Source organism: Lissotriton vulgaris, unplaced genomic scaffold (assembly GCF_964263255.1).
Source record: "Lissotriton vulgaris unplaced genomic scaffold, aLisVul1.2 SCAFFOLD_562, whole genome shotgun sequence".
NCBI lineage: Eukaryota > Metazoa > Chordata > Amphibia > Caudata > Salamandridae > Lissotriton > Lissotriton vulgaris.
The window spans coordinates 992,328-1,015,423 of NW_028250739.1; the positions used below are offsets into that span (position 1 = coordinate 992,328).

The 23,096-nt window shown below is 41.8% G+C and overlaps 1 protein-coding gene across 2 annotated transcripts in view; it reads left to right on the top strand.

Annotated features, from left to right (window-relative positions):
- The window catches only part of FBXW9 (F-box and WD repeat domain containing 9), a 166,141-nt gene that overhangs the window by 69,627 nt on the left and 73,418 nt on the right, over window positions 1–23,096 (top strand). For both annotated transcript variants that reach the window (XM_086950643.1, XM_086950644.1), the window contains exons 4-8: window positions 3,033–3,161; window positions 3,369–3,481; window positions 4,233–4,324; window positions 14,749–14,897; window positions 15,504–15,617. In XM_086950643.1, coding sequence (XP_086806769.1) covers window positions 3,033–3,161; window positions 3,369–3,481; window positions 4,233–4,324; window positions 14,749–14,897; window positions 15,504–15,617 — 597 coding nt within the window. The remainder of the gene's footprint in view (window positions 1–3,032; window positions 3,162–3,368; window positions 3,482–4,232; window positions 4,325–14,748; window positions 14,898–15,503; window positions 15,618–23,096) is intronic.

The following is a 23,096-nucleotide window of genomic DNA, read 5'->3' on the forward strand; positions in this document are numbered from 1 at the left end:
CGTCCGCTGAGATGTAAATCAGGCCCATAATCAATTCTACTTTGTAAAAGGCCTCGGACAAATCTATGATCACACATTGTATCAGACAAAAACCTCCCATTTCATGCACGCATACCATAATTCAATGTTCTTGCCAAAAGCGGTGTAGCTACAGCTGGCCAGGATGATAAGAGTTTGCTCGCTAATAAGGGCATGCCTCAAGCTTCAAACCAATTACAGAGGCTAAACCATCTAACGGCTCAGAGATGGTATTATATAACCAGCAATTAGGAGTGGTGAGCTATCTACTCTAATGGCAAGATGATTGGCGAGTAAATGTAATGTAGGAGATCCTTTATTACACTTTACTGAGCTTTTGGAACCATTATAAAGATCTAGTACCATTTCTACCCCAAACGGACAGTCCCAAGTTGTCATTACCATTAATATATATATTTTTTTTATAGTTGTCTGGTATGTTTTTAACCCATATTAGAAGACCACCTGATGGAAGCCCGGCCTTAGAGGCTACAGATTCAATACTGAAATTAGGATATCACAACCTAAAATAATATTCCACAGCCCATTTTTCTTTCAGAAGTATAATATCATGTGAATTGAATTGATGTACGTTCCCCACTCGGGATTCATCATATTCTCCTTCAAACCCAAAACATTCCACGACAATAATAGAAAAGGAGACACAAGTTCATTTGGAGTTGTGCCCGGCTCATAAGGGGGAATAAGTGGAGTTATCTTAGAAATAAAGTTAGCAATATGCTTGTGATCGTGGTACACGTGGCACAGTAATAAAGTGAGTCGAAATTGGGCTTTCTGGATCATACTCTATTAGCGAAAAGTTTCTCTCTAGTTGAACACCCTTGCCTTCATTAATCCCGGCAAGCATAAGTCTCCTGCGAAGTATAAATTTGGAATGGCTCTAAACAAACAAGGTCTCTCGCCGAATTGTTTTTTTTTTTACAACTCCGCTTATTCTTGAGAGCTGGCAAGATGGTGATGTTAGCACTGCATACCTTTAGATGATGCCCTATTTTAGGGAAAAACACATTCTTTATTGCACAGCACATTTTTCCAACAAGAAACAACATATGGCTACAGAGGTAACCTATTTGGCTACAGATCATAAGGTTATGATGCCACCCTCAAAAGAGCGTGTTTGTTATTGTATTTATTTCTAAATTATGTTAATTTATTTTTATATATGAAATATTATCTGCTTTTTTGGGATGTACGACGTTACGACGCGTACCATAACAACGCGTGCTTTAACAACGCGTCCCTTACAACGCAAGTCGTTACCACGACTTGCGTTGGGGGCGCGGATTGAGAATAGTATAATTTACTATTCTAACACCAGTCCCCGTGGACACTAGGGAAGGTGTTGGAATAGTAAATATACTATTCTTAATCCTCTAGCACCCTCCAGCGCAAGTCGTGGTTACGACTTGCGTTGTAACGGACGCGTTGTGAAAGCCTTGCGGAGTAAAATCCGCGTTGTAAAGGATGTTCCCCGCTTTATTGATCTTTGTTGATGACTTTTAAGGTCCATACCAAAAAAGTACATTTGAATAAACAGCATACAAGATGTCTTATCATTCTTCTTTTTTTACGCGAGACTTCGAACTTAAGATCAAGAGACAAGACTGACCTGTGAGGGTGCAGAAGGTTTGGGAGTGACACAAAAAATGTTTTCACAGCTTGAATGCATGAAAGGTTTTGGCTGCTTTGGTGTAGGCAAAAACTGTAAGCGGTCAAGCAAAAAAGGTCCTGCGACAGAAGCAGTACTAAATAAGGAATGGCAACATTGAAAACCTTGTCTGTGTGTTGAGGAGTCTACTTGGGCAAGAGGAGGTTCATATTTTCTGCTCCCGGATATCTTTTACTTCCCTCCAATTCATATTTCTGATTATTTACCTTGGGTATGGATTTGGATGTGGTATTGAGAATGGATGCACTACTGCAGCACACCAGGCAGTTTGCTGTTGCTTTGACAGTGCAAGTAAGGGTGTAACAACTTGTAGAACTGAATGTGGTTTCATGAGTGCATGCACTGGTGCAGCACATTAAGGAATTGACAGTCGTTTTAAGAGTGCAGACAACGTTGTAGCACAGAATGATGTTGGTTGTAGCTTTAAAGTGCAAGATCCTGTGCCGCACAGAATACAATTTGCCATGGTTTTGGAAGTACATGCTCCATGAGATACAGCATGGTACTGGCCATGGTTTCAGTCTGAGCACTGGTCCAACAGTGTGGAATTGGCAATGGTTTTGAGAATACAGGCACCATTGTAGCGCCGTATGGTTGTGGCTATGGTTTTGAGAGTGCCCGCACCAGCGCAGGACTAGATGGTGTTGACTGAGTGCGAGTGCAAGTTCCAGTGCATCACAATATGGTGTTGCCATTGTTTTGAGAGTGGCTGCACCAGCACAGCATGGCATTGGCAGTGGTTTTGAGATTGCAAGCACCAGTACAGCGCAGTGGGTCGTTACCTGTGGTTTTGATAGCAGAGTCGTAATGAAACACAGTATGCAACTGGCCATGGCTTTGAGATTGCTGATACCTATGCAACAGAATATTGAATTGGCTTTAGGTTTGAGATTGCAGGCACCTCTGCAGCACAGTGTGGGGTTGCATGAGGGTCAGAGTGGACCAGGCATACACCATTGTAGCAGTGACTTCCGGTCATTCCTTAGGAGTATAACATTGGCTGGGGTGCTGGAGAAAAAGACACATTGATCCTGCCCGAACTCCTGGTAGCTACTCCATGTACAGTACTGGATAAGGACTTGGTGAGCTTCAGTACTCTTGCACTTTGCGGGCAGGTCATTGTGCTGGCCATCTCGTCTGTCTGAAGGAGACATTGCCGAGTGGCTCTGAAAAGAGTAATAACTTGCTGGAAAAGACGGCCTGTTTCTGATCCCTGTCATCTGCTACCTCACTACATGGTCACAAAGTGAACAATACTGTCTGAGCTTTAACTCATGATTATTACTGTTGTAGTTTCTCACATTGTTTCATTCTCTTCTTCCAGGGAGGATCAATCTGTGTTTCGGGTTCGAGGGATCGAAATGTCAGCGTCTGGGATCTAAAGAAGTTGGGCCAGGATGGTGAGAAAGTCCTGGTGAAAGCCCTAGGTGCCAAGAGTAGTGGTACCCACAAGGTACAGTATTAACTTCTAGAGTGTCCCTGGTATTGGGTGCTTCAGTTCCATGAGAGGGCGGGGGAAAGAGGTCTGTTAATACCCAGGGGCACCAGACTCTTCCTTTCACCTCTGAAGGCCTTCCTTCAGAGGTACACTGCACCCAGTTTATCACCTATGGCATCGTGAACCAATAGGTGTGACCACCTTTCCTCTCCTTCTTCCTAGGGCTGGGTGTGGTCTCTGGCATCACGTGAGAACAATCTGTGCTCGGGATCGTGGGACAGCACCATCAAGCTCTGGGACATGGGGGCAGAGGGGCAGCTGTCTAGGGAGATAAGGTAACTGCACATTGGCACGTCCCTTTGATACCCCACTCCCTTTATAGCTAAACCTCGGCACCTAAGGGAGTCTCCAGTGATCCCTGACCTAAGTCGGGGACTACTCTTGGCGAAGACCTTAGGAATTGCTATGTGAGGGTGGCTTGATCCTCCAGCGTACCCCAAAGTGCTGGACTTCAGTCAGTGTCCTCATATCTAACTGGCTTTAGTACTGTACCCTCAATTCTATAAGCAGACACTGGCTTATTAGCTAACTGTAGACCCTTAGGGTGTGCCCGTTCAGGGACCTGTGGGCTTTTTGCTCAGATTAAATTATTTCTATACATTTATTCTACTTATTATTTCATACATCTTGTGTGGCCAGGGTCTCTTTGTGTTCCTATGACCTATTATGTATCTGCATTTGGGCAATGATGCACTAACTCACTGCACATATTTACATCCTTCTTGTTATTAAATATCCATTTGCCAAAACTGGGAGGGGATCTTTCCATTTAAGGAAGCAGAGAAATTATGCTCCTCTGTGTTCTTAACATAGGGAGTCATAGAGGCTCCATAGATGGAAAGTGAGATTTTAAACCAGATGTTGGAGGGTAAATTGGGGAGGAAGGAGTTTTCCTGTGCATGATTAGAGTGTTCCATTCACAAAGAAGGGATACTTTCCAGTCATGCAGAGCAGGGATTCTATGCTCCGGGGATAGGATCGTATCCACTCAAAACTGATGTTTTTCTCTCTTCTGTGACTTTTTAGAGGGAAGACTGCTGTACTGTGCCTGTCGTACCAGCCGGATATCCTGGTAGCAGGCTCTTACGATAAGAGGGTCACTGTATATGACCCCCGAGGTGAGGTCTTTTACATTCCAGTGCTGTAAGTTTAAAAGATCACAAAATGTCTGAAATCGAGCAACTTGTTTTAAAGATAATACCTCTTAAAACTGAAATGTCAACCTAAAGCTCCACAATGACCAGCTAGCTGTGGGCGACGATATGTGCATTTCAGAATAATAAAAAGAGTTAAACCATAAACCTAATACCCCATAACACCTCCACATTCATTGGTGGTGCTTTTTGCCAGCGGAGTACTTGAGTGCATAATCCCTCTTGAGTCCTTCTGTAATAAAACACTCTTGTTCAGATATGCTTAGCATTTCCACTTCCTTTTTTAAAAGTCATAATAGCGGCTGGGGTATACACTTAGCAACTGTCCGCCTGACTTGGCCTTGCCCCTCCGACCATCTTGCAAATTTAACCCAATGACACTCTGTGATTTCTCGGGCTTGCTCTGTCACCATTATATTTCAGAATAGGAGAGGCATCCGTAATGATCTGTGCCCTGTCAAAAAGTTAATTGCCATGTTCACCTCGGAACTGGCTCTTCTAGTGAGCAGGAAAACATAGCAGAAGGTAGTCTAATGTGTACTTTCTGTTCAACAAGCCCCAATCACACAGTACCGTGAATTTGTGGACCTTTAAAAAAAGATAGAAAATCGAAACTTTATTTTGGGAGCCCCACTTTAAAGATTTAACACCCTTTTTATCTTTTTACTTTGCACCTTCACAGAAAAAAACGGTAAATGGCCAATACATATTACATTCTTACACCAAGCACTCCGTTACCACCATAGTTTGCTGTCAAGATAAAATGTAGGGCGAATGTCTGTTCCACCAGTCTAGAGCTGACCTAGAGAAAATACCTCAGCTATCTATACCTCATGCCCCAGCATATCAGTGATGATTAAACATTTACCGTTCAGATTAGGGACTGGTGTAATTTATTGCTTTTTTTTTTATAATACATTGGTTCAACAATTGGCTCGCAAGAATGTAGCTTTTATTATAAAAAGTCAACTGAAGGGCTTCCATTTAAATAAATAAATAAAAACATCTAATTGGACGTTTGTTACAGGAGAGTAAGTGGTATTACTGATGCTTTGTGTTGATTAATGACTTATTGGCTAATTGTGTTATGCGAATTTCTTGAACTATGGCTGAAGCTATTAGATACTTGCTGTAAGTGATCTATTTGCTGGTGTTCAGGATGTGGGGAACACACAAAACGAATTTATTGCATCATAAGAACATTGTAAATCGAGTTAAGCCCTGAAGTGATTTTCAGGGCCCCTGGACTTATAGTGGAGGACCACATATTTGGCAGGATTGACTAAATTATCCTGTAAGAAAAAGGCAAGCTAATTATGTGTCCTTCTGCGACTGATTTCTTTAGCAATATTATCTTACTATTTTGTCTTATTAACAACATAGATACAAAAGGGATCCCAAACTTTATGCAAAATACAAAGGTTTCTTAATTAAGAAAAGTATGCAATTTATTTTATGCATCACCCATACTAACACTCCATACGTCATAAGGCCATGCTTTACTTTCTGTGTGCCTACGACTGGAGTGATCGGTGAGCCCTCATTTTGTTGTCTAAGTCCATTTAATCATCTAATGATTATTTTCAGCTGTTCTTTTATATTTGCAAACTGTTTTTCCCTACTGTTTTTAGGGTAAAAACACATCCCCAAATACCCATGCTCCTTTATTTGGTCAACAGGTCTGTCCACAGTGGACCACACAAATGTTTTTAAGACTTACATTTTTGTTTTTTTAAGTATTGATCTTGAATGTGTTAACATGAATTAAGCATTCGAACACTGAAAGTAAGCATTGGAGTCCACTGGCACTTAGCACAAATCAGAACCCCCAACCATGAAGGGAAACTGGGACTCAGCCAACCCGTTCCGCCCTTAAGCAGCTTGTATAGATATTTTTGAGGTTATGCATACTATTGTTTTATCCCATTTTCTGTTGGTTGTTGGAATACAGCTAACAATCTTTGCTCAACCTTCACCAAGCATAGGTATCACAAGTTTAATTAATAGTGATTAACAGTGTCAGGTGCAAGTAATACAAGATCGATGAACTTTGAACTTCATTTGGCACTGGGTTCACACACATTATTGTATTACTTTCTTTTAAATAACATATCTTATTAAGGTTTTTCATTTTTAAAATAAAAACTTTACAGAATGATTGATACATATGTAGCAATAATCGTATAAAAACAAGCATGCTGATCAATGCAAAAGCATAGATTATTTACCTGCATGCAGGGCGGTTCACCATGGATTAACAAGGTATGGTGACTGTTCTCCTTCTCTTATTTTCTATCAGTTACAATCAATAATAACCTGTCTGTATAGAGATCTTTCCAATTTCTCCTCTAGCTGTATGTAAAAGGGCCTACGTTACCTTTTCTGTACATACTTTTCCCTGTTCAAGTTTGTAATGATTCCCATCCTACTTACTGCCTGTTTTACTTGTTGGTAGAGAGCAACCCATAAAATTATTACGGGTGAAAGCATCTTTACCCGACCTGGTTTTGACCATAGGAATAGGTCACAGTTGTCGTTCTACAGACCACATGCTCAGTGCTCTTTTCAGAATTTGCATACAGTGTATAGTTTCTTGATGGAAATGAGTAACACATTGGAAATTATTATAAACAAATTAAGTTTATGGATTAGTTAATTACCATCATCATTACAATTAATTCATAGCAAAATATAACAATTGTTTAACCAGAATTTAATAAAGTCATGGTTTTGAAATTAGTTATAAAATCAGACCATTTGTTGGATGTTCAAATGCAATGACTAATAGGCGGGTGTGTTTCTACCCAAATTGCTGAAATAACATTGTCAACTAATAAGGCGTGGCCTTAAATATTGCAATGGCAAGACCTCTAGGTCCATTCGAAAGAGAATTCTGGAATAACCTAATCGACGATACTCTGGTGTCACAATGATTGTAATAGCAGCCCAAAAGAAAAATCTTCTGCATACAACCCCAGTAGAATTATTAATGGTAGGCTTGACCCTGTTTGTAGGGTCACCCCAGATTATTGCCTTCATGCTGAACACGTTTTTGTTGTCTTTTAAGACTCTGTGCACTTTACGTCTGCTAGTGGTAAAGTGCTTGTGCTCTCCCTTGAAAACATGGTAACATTTTTATACACCTGATTGGTACCTTTAATTTCCTTATAAGTCCCTAGTGTATGATACTATAGAATATAAATAGAAGTTTATGCCAGGCCCAAACCTTCACTTTTTATATTTGCACCTAAGGAAGGCACTTAAAACTCATATTTATGTCACGTTTGATAAACATGTTCTGAAAGGATGCACACTCCTGTACACATTGTGATTTTAAGTGTGTAAAAGTTCTATAGAAGTTTTTAAGTATTGTGTGTTTTGCAAAGATTCTAATTACTCATGCAAATAAAGACTATTCATTAATCATTTCTTTAAGCTCACAGGGCAGGGTGCATGATATTTATAATTTAAGAAATGTGCGGGGTACCATAGAGCAGGGTTTGAATTTAGCCCTCATAACTGCTAAATATACGCACGCTAGAGCTAATAACTTGTACATTACATACGTAGATCTTAGCTTCGCTTTCGACTGCGTAAGGCATGACCTTTTATGGCAAACACTTGGGGACATAGGGCTGGACATAAACATTTTAAATTTCATTAAACAACTTTACTTTGGTGCGGGCCCGTGTTAGATATGGAAAGAAGGGGGAATGTACAGATTTTTTTTGGATCCACAGAGGTGTTAGACAGGGGTGTATTTTGGCACCTCTGTTGTTTAATCTGTACATTAACGGTGTGGGGGCTAAATTGGTGCAGAGTTATAACGATTACCCTGTTATTAAGGGAAGACCCGTACCGATATTGCTCTATGCCGACGATGCGGCTATCCTTTCACAGACCAAGAGGGGACTTCAAAGGGCCGTTGATACCTTTGCACTTTTTATGACTGAACGGGGCCTCAACATAAACATTTCAAAAACCTTCACAATGTCCTGTGGTATGAGGAAAGTGAGAGCTCCTTGTAGCATCTTCTTAGAAAATAAACCACTGGAAGTAACAGATACTTTCTGTTACTTAGGAGTTCTCTTTGATCGTCGCAGCATCTAGAAACCTGCAGTGAATGCCAGAGCCCTTTTGTTTAATAAAGCCATTGGAGCTCTTTTAAACTTTTCCCAAAAAATAGGCTTAAGACCTCCTAGGGAGCTCCTTCAGGTATATAGAGCAAAATGTGTTTCGATAGGTACATACGGTGCTGGCCTGTGGGGATGGTTATCGGCTGAAGTAATTCAATGTACAGAAAACAAATGTTTACGCTACCTTTTAGCATTACCGCCGAGCACGTCTACTTACGTACTTCACGAGGAACTGGCAGTAATGTATATCACTGACATCATAAGGGTGGCTCCAATATTACTCTGGCATAACATCTGGACCAATCCGGCCACCTCCCTTAATAGAATGATAATAGAGGACTGTCTACAAAGTCAGGGAGTAAAAAATGTAAAGTGGTTCTCCTATATTAAGAGCTTTGTAAACAACATCGGCCACCAAGAATATTTCCAAAATCCTTCATCATTGGACCTGGTGTCGAGGCCAACCTTAAAAAAGCTCCTGATGGAGCACCTGGAAATTAAGAGATGGGGTAATGAGAGGTTAAAAATAACAGTAAAAAATCATGATGCTGTCATCCTCCACAACACTATCCAGCTCTATCTCTTAATAGTTCAACCTTTTTATGACCGTAGACTACTAACTTATTTTAGGTTGGAAACATTTTTTAGGATAATTATGCTCCCAATATGTAAGGAATGGTCCAAGGAGAAAGTAATCTGCCCATGTGACATGTCTTCCTTCCAGTCTAACATGCATTTTACCTTTTATTGTACCTTTTACGCACATCCAAGGAGACAAATCTTAAGGCCCCTATTGCGTACCTGGGGAGTGCGAAAGTCTCGTGAGGCTTATAATAAATTGCGTTGTTTGTTTGGCCGATCACCATACAATTGTCACAGTAACGGCTTTTTTGAAAGTAGTATTAAGATTACGACGCTCTAATGTATTAGATTAACTGGCCTCCCATCCCAAAATTTTAATGTATTTTTGTGTAGTTTGATAGGTGGTTTCGCTATTTTAATCTAGATACTAAATATTTTAATGAATCACTGTGTATTTTATGACTTTGTTTGTAATTATGATGAAATTCAAATAGATGTATTTTATTGTATGCTTTTATGAACTGTTTTTACAATTCGAATAAAGCTTTTTGAACAGAACAGAAATTAGTTATAAAATCAGACCATTTGTTGGCTCTTCAAATGCAATGACTAATAGGCGGGTGTGTTTCTACCCAAATTGCTGAAATAACATTGTCAACTAATAAGGCGTGGCCTTAAATATTGCAATGGCAAGACCTCTAGGTCCATTCGAAAGAGAATTCTGGAATAACCTAATCGACGATACTCTGGTGTCACAATGATTGTAATAGCAGCCCAAAAGAAAAATCTTCTGCATACATCCCCAGTAGAATTATTAATGGTGGGCTTGACCATGTTTGTAGGGTCACCCCAGATTATTGCCTTCATGCTGAACACGTTTTTGTTGGCTTTTAAGACTCTGTGCACTTTACGTCTGCTAGTGGTAAAGTGCTTGTGCTCTACCTTGAAAACATGGTAACATTTTTATACACCTGATTGGTACCTTTAATTTCCTTATAAGTCCCTAGTGCATGATACTATAGAATATAAATAGAAGTTTATGCCAGGCCCAAACCTTCACTTTTTATATTTGCACCTAAGGAAGGCACTTAAAACTCATATTTATGTCACGTTTGATAAACATGTTCTGCAAGGATGCACACTCCTGTACACATTGTGATTTTAAGTGTGTAGTAGTTCTATAGAAGTTTTTAAGTATTGTGTGTTTTGCAAAGATTCTAAGTACTCATGAAAATAAAGATTATTCATTAATCATTTCTTAAAGCTCACAGGGCAGGGTGCATGATATTTATAATTTAAGAAATGTGTGCTTAATAGAAAAGTTGAATTTTAAGTTACTAATCCTGAAAATGCCACTATTAGAAAGTTAAAGTAGACGAAAAAAGTGATAATGGAATGCTTGAATTAATCTCATATACAAGTAAATCTTGCCCCTGCTCCAACGAGAACAGTCCAGCCCAAACCACCAGGCCAGGTACTCCCTGAACTGGAACAAAAGCAACCCAGGACCAGTTTCGCCCTATTTAGGGGAGCCAGGTATAGCTTGGTTCCAGTGACACAGTTTGCATGAGACCCACGTCTGGGCTTACCTGTACCACTTAGATCGACATAACTAAAGTTCAGAAAAAGTAGTTGATGGATTGCTTGAATTAATCTCAGCCACTGGTAATCTCTCAGGCCGTATCCCTTTCCATCGTTATTTTGTAAAGCATGCCTCCCCAGTTTGGACACAGCCACATTTGTAAACTTTTCGAGGCTGGCATTGTTCTTCCTAAACAAAATGTGCCTGCCCTGCCACTGACAAATGCAGCTCACACCTAGGCCTGCCTGCCTTTGCCCCCCTAGATAGATTGGAGCCAGAACCAAGGAAAAGGGGAGGTTAGACAGAAGGGGGCATTCCCCACCCGCAGGCTGGCACTAGGTATAAGAATAATACCCTCAGAACCACTCATCAGAACACTCTTGAACTGTGAAAGATTCAGAAAAAGAACTGCCATGCTGTCTGAAAGAAAGAAGACTGAACCTGCTTCTTGCTTAAACCCAGGATCCACAGAGGTGACTCCGAGGGTCATTTAGCTGACCTGCTGTTTCAGCTACAGAAACACAAGACGTTCCAGAGGGCATCTTACAACTGCCCAGCTGACCCGTTCCAACTGGACCTGCAGGAGCCCTGCTGCTGGCCTCTGTTAGAGTGAGTTGTGATCCCCAAGAGGCGCCCCACTAGGTCCTGGACCCTTGGCTAGCATCAGAGTGTACTCCTCCTACTCAAGACTACAACTACAGGTGAAAATCCAGACGCTTGGCGCTGTTCGCTACTTTGAGCAGGCTCCTCTTGTCAGCAATGATCTCTGCATCTTCCTCTTCCCACCAAAAGTCTCCTGCTAACGCAAAGTTTCAGTGGCAACATGCTCCTTGCGCTGACAATGATCTCTTTGTGGGCCTTGCTAACGTGAAGCTCCAGCTAAGGCTCCTTGTGTGGACCTGGATGGAGGAAAGTAAACTCTCCATGGGCCGTACAGGAGCCCTGTATCCGACCGTTGCAACTCAATTTGTGACTTTGACCCGGTCCAGCGCGATCTATTAACCACACGTGGTGCTTTGTGGCTCTATTTTAACCACAAAACTTTAAAAATGTATAACTCTGGTTTTACTTGTTGGAGTTTCGTCATTTTGGTGTCACAGTATTTATAAAAATTTACTCTGTCTAAATTGGATTAGGATTATACTAGTGTGGTGTTTTGACCTTATTATTGTTTGAGTGCTGCATAAATACTATATATGTCTCTAAACTCTGGAAATATCAAAATATTACAGTCCCTGGTGTTAAATATCTTATTTATGCTAGTCCACGGGTCACAGCTTCTTGAGTATAGCCTGTGACCGTAAGACTGGGGAATGTGAATCACTCTATTTTCCTGTAACTGAATGCGTAGGAAAACCTTCAAATCACCTCCTTCCGTGTTCACTAGTGATTCTGCTACATAAAACCTCACACTCTGATCGCATTAGTGTTTCCTACTGCTATGCCTGATCCTGGAAAGTTAGGCTCTGAGAAGTTGCGATCCGCAAGCAGCAACAAGACTTCCTGTTCCAAGTATGTTTAAGAACTGATTGCAGTATCAGCATATCTACTCTCAATTGTTTTCTGAAATTTCTTTTGAACTGTCCTCAACTAATTAATGTTTTTAAAAACAGAAGACATATTATTAATCTACTAGGTATTACATTACCAGATATTTAATTAATACCAATATTTATGTATTTAGTTGTGATCTTATTTTTGGTGCAACTTACACTTCGAAAATGTTTCTTAGTGCTACAGAATGGTGCATTTGACTGGCTGTATGTCTTGCACAGAGGCATGTGCATGAGAAAAGCCAGCTTTTCAGTGAGTTCCTGAATTTAATCGGAGAGTTTTCAGAATGGTTTCAAAGGGGAGTTACTTCCACAATAAAAGCCCTTAAACACAGGAGGCTCCACCACCACATTTAAAGTTACTTGGCCAATGAAATTTCCAAATTGGCGGTATTTTGTGATCCTTGATCGAGGGTCTGAACATGTGTACTGATTTTCTTTTCTAGTTATTATTTTTGCCAAGAATCTTAGGCATAATTTTGTGAAAGATTTTATATTTAAAGCAAGCTGACTTGAAAATGATGGATTTTTGCACATGTAGCAAGTAAAATTAATGAAGATAATCAGTCACAGGCAATGTATTAGGTTAAACTGGCACCTGGTTAAAGCAGCTTGGGTGTTATTGTCAAAGTTTCTCCAAGACTGTATGAGTTTATTGGGGACGACAATTCTGTTAGAGAAGGCTAGAACTGTGAAAATTCAGCAGAGAGCCCATAGTTGATAGCTGCATGTCTTTCTAATGGCTCAATTTGCTTTTCAAGACATAATCTGGTATCTAGTAACACGCCTAGATTTCTGACTGTAGGGACTGGGTTTGGGGCATTGTCCCATTGGCAGGGTGGGGTGGAGGTGGGAGGGGGTAGAAAGTTGAGTCCCAGTGATTGAATTTGTATTTTATTATTTGAATTTCAGAATGCATTGGTTTGATGTGAGGTAGTTTTGAGTTTTGAGTCAACTGGAACTGACAGCAAGCTAGTCTAGCAGATCGGCTGCCGGGGTCATCCTTTAAGTTTATAATTAGTTGGGTGTCAACTGATCAAAAGTGATCAAATTGAACTGATGCAAAAGTAAAGCCAAGTTTTTAAATAAATGTTGACCAATAGTGGAGGCAGGGTCGACCCTGTGGGACTCCTCAACAGGGAGGAAACATAGCAGAATAAAAAAGCATAATTTATTTGTTGAGTTTTGTTGGTAGTAAAAGATTTTAGCCAAAGGAGGGCTGTGTTTTTTTTTTTATGGCCAAAGCCAAAGGAGGGCTGTGTCTTTAGTAGCCAAACGCTTTGGGCGACACAGTAGGGTGCCAAAGACAGGGGTTAAATCAAGGAGTATCATTACTCAACATTCACTGCTATTTGCTAGCATATTAAGATTGTCTGTTACCGAAATTAAGGCTGGTAGGGTTCCAGGAACTGCTCCTAAGCCTGCCTGAGGTTTAGCTAATAGTTTTTTTCTCATAGATGCCCACCTTTTCTAGGAGTTTTGTCAACTAAGGTAGCAATCATATGGGGTGGTAATTGGCAGGGTCCTTAGCATTGTGGGAAGGTTTTTACAGTCCAGGATGCCCAACTGCTGATTTAAATTTATGGCCTCTCCGGTCATTAGAGATGTATTCATATTTTTCATAATAAAAGAGGTAATAATTCAGCTAGAAGATTTTATTCTTTCAGTTTGTCAAGCAGGAAACCTGGGATGGGTTGGTCACCATTAGTGCTTTCGATCCGCGTGAAATGTAAAAAGATTATATAGTGGTCAGTCCTGGGTAATTAATTTTTTACTCTATCACTTGTATCCCCTGGTCTTTCTGCCCACGATCAGGAAGGCAGGATGGAAGTAAATCCTCCAGTCTCCCCCTCACGGGCAGGATGAGGAGAAAGATTTTTTCCCTCCAAGGGGGATAGATTGGAGGTAAACCCATGACTAAGATCTCATTTGAGGGGTTAAGCCAGATTCCTGGACACGTCTTTTTGAAATAATATCCATGTTTTCTATTGGGCTGTCTGCCCCCAATGTTGGCGGGCGTCAGAAAGGCTGTGGGGCTCTTTAGGAGTGGAGGTCAGTCCTGCTGTAAGGTGGGCCCTGCCATCCAATTTTTTAAAGCCATTCTGTGTGGGCTAGTGGGCTTTCTGGAGTTATGGTAGGTACGGGATATCCCACTGTTTTGTTTATTTAGGTGGTCGCAACGTGATATCTTATAATTACATGGGACCAAATCCTCGAAAATAAATCAGAGATCCATGTTTCGATTAAGCATAGTATTTCAAGGTGGTCAATGTTATTTAGTGCATTTATTAGTGCACCAATTTTAGCCTGCTTTGACCCCTTGATTGACTTTAATTGTATTGCTAATATAAATATAAAACATTGTGGCCACTTTGTAGGCGGTTTACTGTTGCCTCCAATTCATATTGTGAAAACTGTGTTAATAATTCATGAAGGTATAATCTATGTAATCTGTAATTGAACAAGTAAAAGGTGATTGATGTGTATAAAGCGCTGATGAGACAGAAATAATTTGACCATTCTTTTCTCATGCAGCTATCCAGCCTTTAGTAAAAAGCCGTAAGGTCCACTCCAGCGCTGTGCTTTCCGTCTCAGCTGATGAACATTACATCCTGTCAAGCAGTGAAGACAGGACTTTAGTTGTCTTTGATCGGCGGGCCAACAGTGTGCTGCAGCGGCTCCAGGTACGGTAATGGTCTGCTTTTGACAGTCTTACAGTTGTTAGCAGTTGCTTGGTGAGTTTCTGTAACCTTAATTTTGACTTTAGGGCCTCTTCTTTATATTTTACTAATGCCCCATGATTAACTTGTGCTTGTGCATCCTGCAAGAGCAGATGGAATATGAGTAAAATCCACACCTGCCAATCAGTTTCCATTATGTCTCCAGGTATTTGCTGTTAGGGTGTCTCATTTGTGCTATTATGAGTATGTATGAATGGATGTCAGAAGTAATATGTGCCATTGCTGGGTTCTGGCTCATATACAGAGATAGAAAATGTGTATGATTTTAATGAAACTACCAATGCCAGTTTCCCTATTTGCGTACCGGCCACATACCGAAATGTTATTGCAAATTTTTCTTTGGGTCAGGCTCTAGTTATTTCTCACTCTATATGTATGCGCGGATGTGTTTTTACTTCATAGTTTGACTTATGGTAACTGCTATGACCTAGAAGGCTTCAGGATTATTTCATGTATCAATTGCTCGATGAAACGGAAGTTCTGCCATTTTTGCCTAAAGTGGTCTTGATATTGATGCAAGCCTTCTTACTTTCTGACTTAAATTTCCAGCTGGAGTCCTACCTGCTGTCTATGTCCTACCAGTCTCCAGAGATCTGGGCAGGTGACAATCACGGACTTATCCACGTCTTTGAGAACAGAACCGGCAGCTACCAGCCCATCAGGGTTTGTATAGGCACCTCATCGATATTCTGACTTAAGAACCAGCATAATTATTTACAGGACAGTCTAGCTATCATGTACATATTTCCCCAAGAGCCACTCACTTGGGTATTTAAATTTGGAGAAGTGTATTTCTTTGAAAAAATTTAGTTGATTGAGCTACACCCAAAGATGGGTTCCCTTTATCTTGTTTCCCTGGAACTTGTTTCTGGCCCAAAGTCCGCCTTGTAGTATTTTTGTGTTCAATTGTAATGTGTTTGGAAAGGCAAAAAGCAAATGATTAATGTACTGCTTCCTCTGTGGTGTCCTGTCCCCTGTACTGTACTAGCTACTCTGCCCCTGACTCATTTGGATTTTGATGTAATGTCCCCCCCAGCCTCCTTGCATCTCATGAATTCATATCTAGTGGGGATATGTTCTGACCAACTGCTATTGAGTTAGAGCTAAGACATATTTGTATAAGTTTGATTCTGTCCTGTGATAACACTCCACGCTGTCCCCATCAGAGAGTAATCAATCGATCAATCAGGTAGATCTTGTCTAGCACTGCTAATCACCTGAGAGGGTATGCAGGTGCTGTGCTGCAGTGTCAGTTGAAGACCCAGGTCTTGTGTCCCTTCCTGAATTAGGTCAGCGAGGGTGAAGTGCAGAAGTGGCGGGGAAGGGTGTTCCAGGGCTTGGCTGCGAGTGGGTGAAGGAGCGTCCTCCTGTGCGGAAGCAGAGGATGTGTGGTATCTGGGTGAGTTAAGTGGAGGTTCCTGGGAGGAAGGTGGTTCATGTAGGCGGGTTCTTGGCCGTGACATGGGTCAGGAGCTTGAATTGGTATCTTTCTAGATGGGGAGCCAGTGGAAGCCTTTCAGGTGCTGGGTGATGTGGGTCCACTTAGGCAGGTTGAGGATCAGTCTGGCTGCTGCCTTCTGAATCATCTGGAGTCTTCTCATGAGTTCGGTCGTGGTGCCTGCATAGAGTGCGTTGCCGTAGTCCAGCCAGTTGAAGATGAGGACCTGCGTCAGTTTTCCTGGTGCTGATGGGGATCCACTTGAAGACTTTGTGGAGCATGTGGAGATTGTGGAAGCAGGCTGAGGAGACATAGTTGACCTGATGTCACATGGTGAGTTCGCTGTCTGGGATAATGTTGAGGGTGCAGGTCCGATCTTTCAAGGTGGGGGCAGATCCGAGTTCTGATGGCCACAAGAGTCGTTCCAGAAGGTGGTGTGTCTGCCGAAGATCAGAACTTCCGTTTTGCCTATGTTGGGCTTCAGGTAGTTCTTCTTCCAGGCTGTGACTTTTTTCATACAGTTGTGAAGTTGGTCTTCGTTGTGGTGTGGTCTGCTGAGAGCGAGAGGAGGAGCTGTGTTTTGTCGGCGTAGGAGACTATGTTGATTTTGTGGGTTCTGACGATGTCCACGAGTGATGTCATGTTAATGTTGAAGACAGTTAGACTGAGGAATGAGCCTTGAGGGATGCCACAGATGGTGTGCTTGGGTTGAGAGGTGAAGGGAGGGAGGGAGATGGATCCTCTGGGTACGCCCGATGAGAAAGGAGGCCATCCATTTAAATGCGTCTTCTGTGATTCTGATCTGGTGTAGTCGGTCAATGAATGTGTTGTGTGAGATGGTGTGGAAGGCTGCAGAGAGGTCAACCAGGATCAGGGAGACTGATTCTTCTCAGTCGAGTAGGGTGAGGATGTCGTCTCTTGCAGCGATCAGGGTTGTCACTGTGGTGCGATTGACTCTGAATCCTGATTGGGAAGGATCCAGCAGGTTGTTTCTCTCCAGGTGTTCGTGAGTTGGAGGTTGATGGCCTTCTTCAGGACTTTGGCAGGAAACAGGGGCAGTGAGATGGGACAGTAGTTCTGGAGCTCGCTGGGGTCTGCAGAGGGTTTCTTGAGGAGGAGGTCTGACCTCTGCATGTTTCCAGGTTTCGGGAAACATGGCTGTGGCGATGGAGGTGTTGGGGATGGTGGTAAGCTAGTGGATGATTTAGTCTCTTCGGAGGTTGAAAAGTTGGTTGGGATGATGGGGTCGGTAGGTGCTCCAGAGTGGATGGAGTTCATTTAAGTTTTTGTGTTGGATGTCCTGAGCTGCTCCCATGTGGTGTGCGGTTGCTCTGCTGCAGTGGTCAGTGGGTTGGGGATCAAACTTTCTGTAGATGATTGCTATCTTGTTGTGGAAGTGGTCGGCGAGGACGTTGCAGAGTTCCAGTGAGGAGGGGATTGAGTTTTCAGTGGCTGATGGGCAGCTGAACTCTCTGACAATGGTGAAGAATTCCTTGGTTTGACTGGTACTGGTCTCAATCTGGTGTGTCAGGACCTCCTTTTTCACAGATTTGAGCTGTCGGTAGTAGTTGTTGAGGGCCGACTTGAAGGTGGCTCAGTCTGAGTTGTTCCTGCTGTACCGTCACCTTCTTTCCAGTTGATTGCATCTGCATTCTAACGTGCTACGTTCCGGGGTGAACCAGGCCTGACGTTGGGTTGGGTGCTGCTGAGAGCTTTGGTCCATTGTTGCTGAGTGACCTTGGTCCAGCTGCGGAAGTGGGCGCTGTGGCATTTGCGGTGCTGTAAGGTCCACGGGCTTTTCAAGGTATATCAAGTCATCTTTGATAGATATGCCATTCAGTGGTTCCTGCCATTTTTGGTGAGAGGGCAGATTCGGCCCTAGAGTGACTCCGAGTCATGTCACAGATCACTCCTTAGGTCTTTCCACACCTGTCAGGAAGTTCAAGCAACAATTTTGTCTTTTTCGGGGACAAACCAGGGGTTAGGCATATTGAGAACGTCAGACTTCGCCTCAAGTGCAACAAGCCACTCAACAATTTCAAGGTTGTGGGTGTGGCTCCCAAATGCAATTTACAGAGCATCAGGGACAATGCACTGGTCATACCGCCATCCCTCTGGTAACAACTTCAAAACCGCTTTAGTGTTGCAGTGTAGTTCCTATATTGCCAATAGGCTCTGCGCATTGTAATAATATATCCTATAGATGTGACGTAGGACTTATGTCTACTAGGTCTCTATAGAATTTATTAGACTTAATTGTGAGTGCCAGCTAGCTCAGAGGTCACTAGAAACGTTCTCGAGTTCACAAGAAGGGATTTAGTTTCTGACAACCGCATAAACATGACAACTTTGTTTCCCCAAGATAAAACTGATCTTCAGAGTCATGGAAACAATGGATAAATATTTTACTCAGTCATTCGTGCATGCTTCGTTTCATCAGTTTGCAGAGAAATAGAGAGACTGGCGTTTTCAATAAAAGTGTTTATTGAACAGTCTTCTTTCTCATGCAGAAGAAATTAACTGCTACAATCGTAATACTGGTTGCAAAGAATAATGCATACAGTTGGAAGAGTAGAATAAAATAATACTGTAAGAGTATTGTATGGTTCCTAGACCATAGAGAAATACATACATAAATAACAAAGGCTAAAAAAGTACTCAATTGGTGCTTCTAAAATATGCCTACCCCGATGTACCTAACCTAAGTCTAGTACAAGGGAAGAAGTAAGTGAGGTGTAGCATAAATTTAGTATTCTTTTTCCAAGAATCTATCCAAGATTTCTCTTAGGGTCTAATCAGCTCCGTACCTTGGTTTAGAATGAAGATGGTCAATCTCATGACTCGATTTCCCAATAACCCGCAAGGGTAGCTTGGAAACACTGGAGCTGTATTTCTCAGCAAGAGAAAAGACAGTGTCTCTCTCAGTGCGTCTGCTGGAGGGTCGGCTTCCTTCGGCACTTGCTGTAGCAGGATGCGTCGGGCAAGTAGATAGTAGATAGTCAAACTGCTCCAAACCACCGTGTGTTTGCTATGGCAAGTGTGGGCATATTTATACCTTGAAGGTGCCGAGTTTGACGTAAAGGTGGACATAATAACGTCATCACAGAGTCTCAGTTCTTTGAAAACTCCATGATTTCGTGGATAAATCAATATGCATGCAAGGGGAAGTCCTTAGCTGCTGAAGTCGAGTTTTCCAAGAAATCGTTGTGGATTTTCGAAACTAGTAAGTAAGTAAGTAAGTTTATTTATGTTTTGGAACTCGTAAGAGGTCCACATAAAATTTACATACACAATAACAATCCAATAGTATACAAAAAGAGAAAATAACACACATGATTAATACAAATCTAAGAAGCATTTAAAAAAGTTAAAAATTCTAGAACAGAATATTTCATTAGGGGGCGAAAGAATGGCATCAGAAAAGGCACTAGCAGATAAAATTCCAAGTTCTAAACAAATTGGTCTCACCCATTTACGACGGGATTTTATCAAAGCCGGACATATGAATAAGACATGGGTGAGATCTTGGATCGAGACATTGCACAAGGTACATTTGTTAGAGGAACCATTCCACTTGGCTAAAAGGTTATTCAGTGGTAATATATCTTGCCTTAATAAGAACCAGAAACGGCGAATGCCGTGTGGGAGATTCCAGGTAGTGTAGAGTTGCATAGTTTTAAGATTAAGGGAATTAATAACAGGCAAATCACCTTTCTTTGTCCTTATCTGATCTCTATCCAACGAGAAACTTAGCTTCCACGTTGCAAATTTTAAGGAAGCTTTTAACTGATAAAGGGATAGAGAAAAAAGGGTAGATTCCTCCAATTGCAATAGCATGACCGCCTTTCTGAAGTTTTTTACAATTGGTGAAAACTCCTTTAAAGGACCTAATAATTCCTTTTGGATAAGATGTCTTAATGAGGATGGATCACATTTAGCTAGATGAAAGATCCATCTCACTATTCCAGCTAGGCCCTGAACCCAACTACTTCTCATGCCATACTCAAGCCTAAGAGAGGCTACAGAGCAGGCGGTATTAACAGAGGTCAGTTGACGCAGGAGTCTACCTTCAATAGTGTGAAGAAAACCCCAACTACTCACTTCAATAAGTTCAATGCCATAAAGCAAGGAAGCCGGGATTTTTGCGCGGAAAGCTTCAAGCAAATAGGGAAAATGCCGTTTTCCTGTGGCTTTATAGAGTGCATTTAGGCCCTTACCCTGCATCAGAGCCTTGCGCATGTTATTCTCAATATGAGCTTTATTGCTCATATTACCACATATTATTTTCCCTAAAAACATATAGGATTTCACAATTTCTAACTTTTGGCCGCCTATTGACCATGTGAAATTCCCATGAGAATATCTTTTCTTTCCAATTAAACACATAACCTTGCTTTTGGAGATGTTAATCTGTAAAAAATGCAACTCTGCAAACACCTGTAATGCATGCAGACGATTTTGTAAACCTTTCGGTGTCAGATCTAATAACAAAATATCGTCGGCATACATTAAACATGCAATAGCTTTATCTCCCAAAACAGGGGCAATACCACTACTCAGAGACAAAGCTTGAGGGAGATCATACACATAGAGGGAGAATAATAAGGGGGCCAGTAGGCATCCTTGTTTAAGACCATTGGCGGAAGGGATGGGGTGCGACAAACCTCTTTCCCCTCCCATCATTATACGGCACCACGTATCCGTGTGGAGATCCTGTATTAAATCCAGCAGTATAGGTGACATGCCTAAGGCTGATAGTTTCCTCCACAGCAGAGGGCGGTCAACTTTATCGAATGCTGTGGAGAAGTCTATGAAGGCTGCGTATACTTTTCCCCCCCGGACCGTGATATATTTATCCATAATCACCTGTAAAGCTGTTAGATTATCCAGGGTACCGTGGTCTTTACGGAAGCCCGTTTGCTCAAGAGGTAATATGCCGCATTGATCCACCCATTCATTCAATAGTCCTAACAGGCATTTAGCAAAGACTTTGCCAATGGCGTCCAGGAGAGCAATCTGGCGATAATTTTGGGGAGAAAGTCGATCGCCCTTCTTAAAGAGGGGGACCAAAATACTCCCTTTCCACGAAGGAAGGACTGACCTGCTTAAAAAGCAGTATGCAAATACGGGATAGAGAATTTTACTCCATTTTAAACTGCTCTGCTTTAGAACAGAAATAGGCAGCTCGTCTGGACCCATAGCTCCAGATGCGCGCATTTCCAATATTGCCTGTTCTATAGACTTTTCAGATGGAGATTCCTCTACGGCCAAAAGAGCCGCCTTGAAACTTCCAACGGGAACAGAAACGCCATTACTTGCATAAAGATTTTTTATATGATCAACCCAGACACATTCCTCAATGGAGATGGGAGAGGGCATCATCCTTGCACCACAACCCCTACCTATTATGGACCAAAATGTTCTCGCTTGGCCATGAAAGGTTGCCTCCCTCAGTTGTATCCAAAGTTGGTCCTCCCTATCTTTACGTAATCTGAATTTCAACCTTTTCCTTCTTCTTTTCAACAGGGCTATATATCGAGATCTTTCTGGGAGAATATTCAAATATTGGTCCCTTACCAATTTGTTTATTTCTTTGTTTAACAAACTAAGGGAACTAGGAGGAGGGATCGGGGGCCTATCTCTTTTGGGATATCTAGCTAAAGAGGTCACTTTCATCAATAGATCTGAAAAACGTACAGTTACAGCCCCCTCCCAATTGACCAAATCGGAGATTGCTTCATCAAGGATGCTCTCCAGTCCACTAAGGGCCTTTCTATCCCAATGACATCTCCCTGATGCGCTACCAAAACTGACCAAGTCCTTATTTAGCGACCAACGGTCAGACATGGGGGGGAGAATGTTTAAAGAGATGACCAAAGTGGAATGATTTTCGAAACTAGTAGAAGTAGCCCTGCCGTATTTGGACTGCATGAGCTATGTCTAAATATGGTTATGATTTCTATGCCTATATAAGGATATGGTGATTTATACCTACTTAAGGGCATGAATCGAAAAAATTACAATAGGATCCTAAAATGCTATACAACAGTGTGTCCTTTTCAGCACACAGCCATCTGGTACGAGGTAGGATCTGCCATTTTCTCTAGTGGGGTGGCAGGACATCACTTCTAACAGATGGGTCCTCCTGATCATCCAACGGGGCAACGCCCTCACATTTATTTCTACCCTGCAGTACCCACCTCCATCATGGCTGACGAGCACTTGTCTGTTTTGCAGCAGGAGGTGCAGGTCCGTTTGTCTAAAGGGGCCATTGAGAGGGTTCCAGCCACAGAAGTAGGAACTGGGTGTTATTCCTTGTGCTTAAGAAGGTCGGAGGCGTTCATTCTATTTAATATTTTACCCTCTCAACACCTTCTTGCAAAAGGAAGGGACTTGGCGGAACAAAGAACTTCTAGAAGTCCAATCAACCACTGATTGGATTTTCATGCTGCACATACACAATGCTTTATTGCCTGTATTGCCACAGCCGACACAGCGCCCGCATCTGCACTTCAACATCTCTTTCAATATGATGAATCTTTTTTAACCCACCATCTTCTATAGCTAAAAAAATGGTATGATGTTCTTCATGCTATTCTGACACAAACATTTAATTCTATGAACGATTCAATACTGGAGAAAAAAAAGTTATATCCTTATAACTACAGTTCAGTTAATGTTGTGCCCAGATCAGTTTTACACTT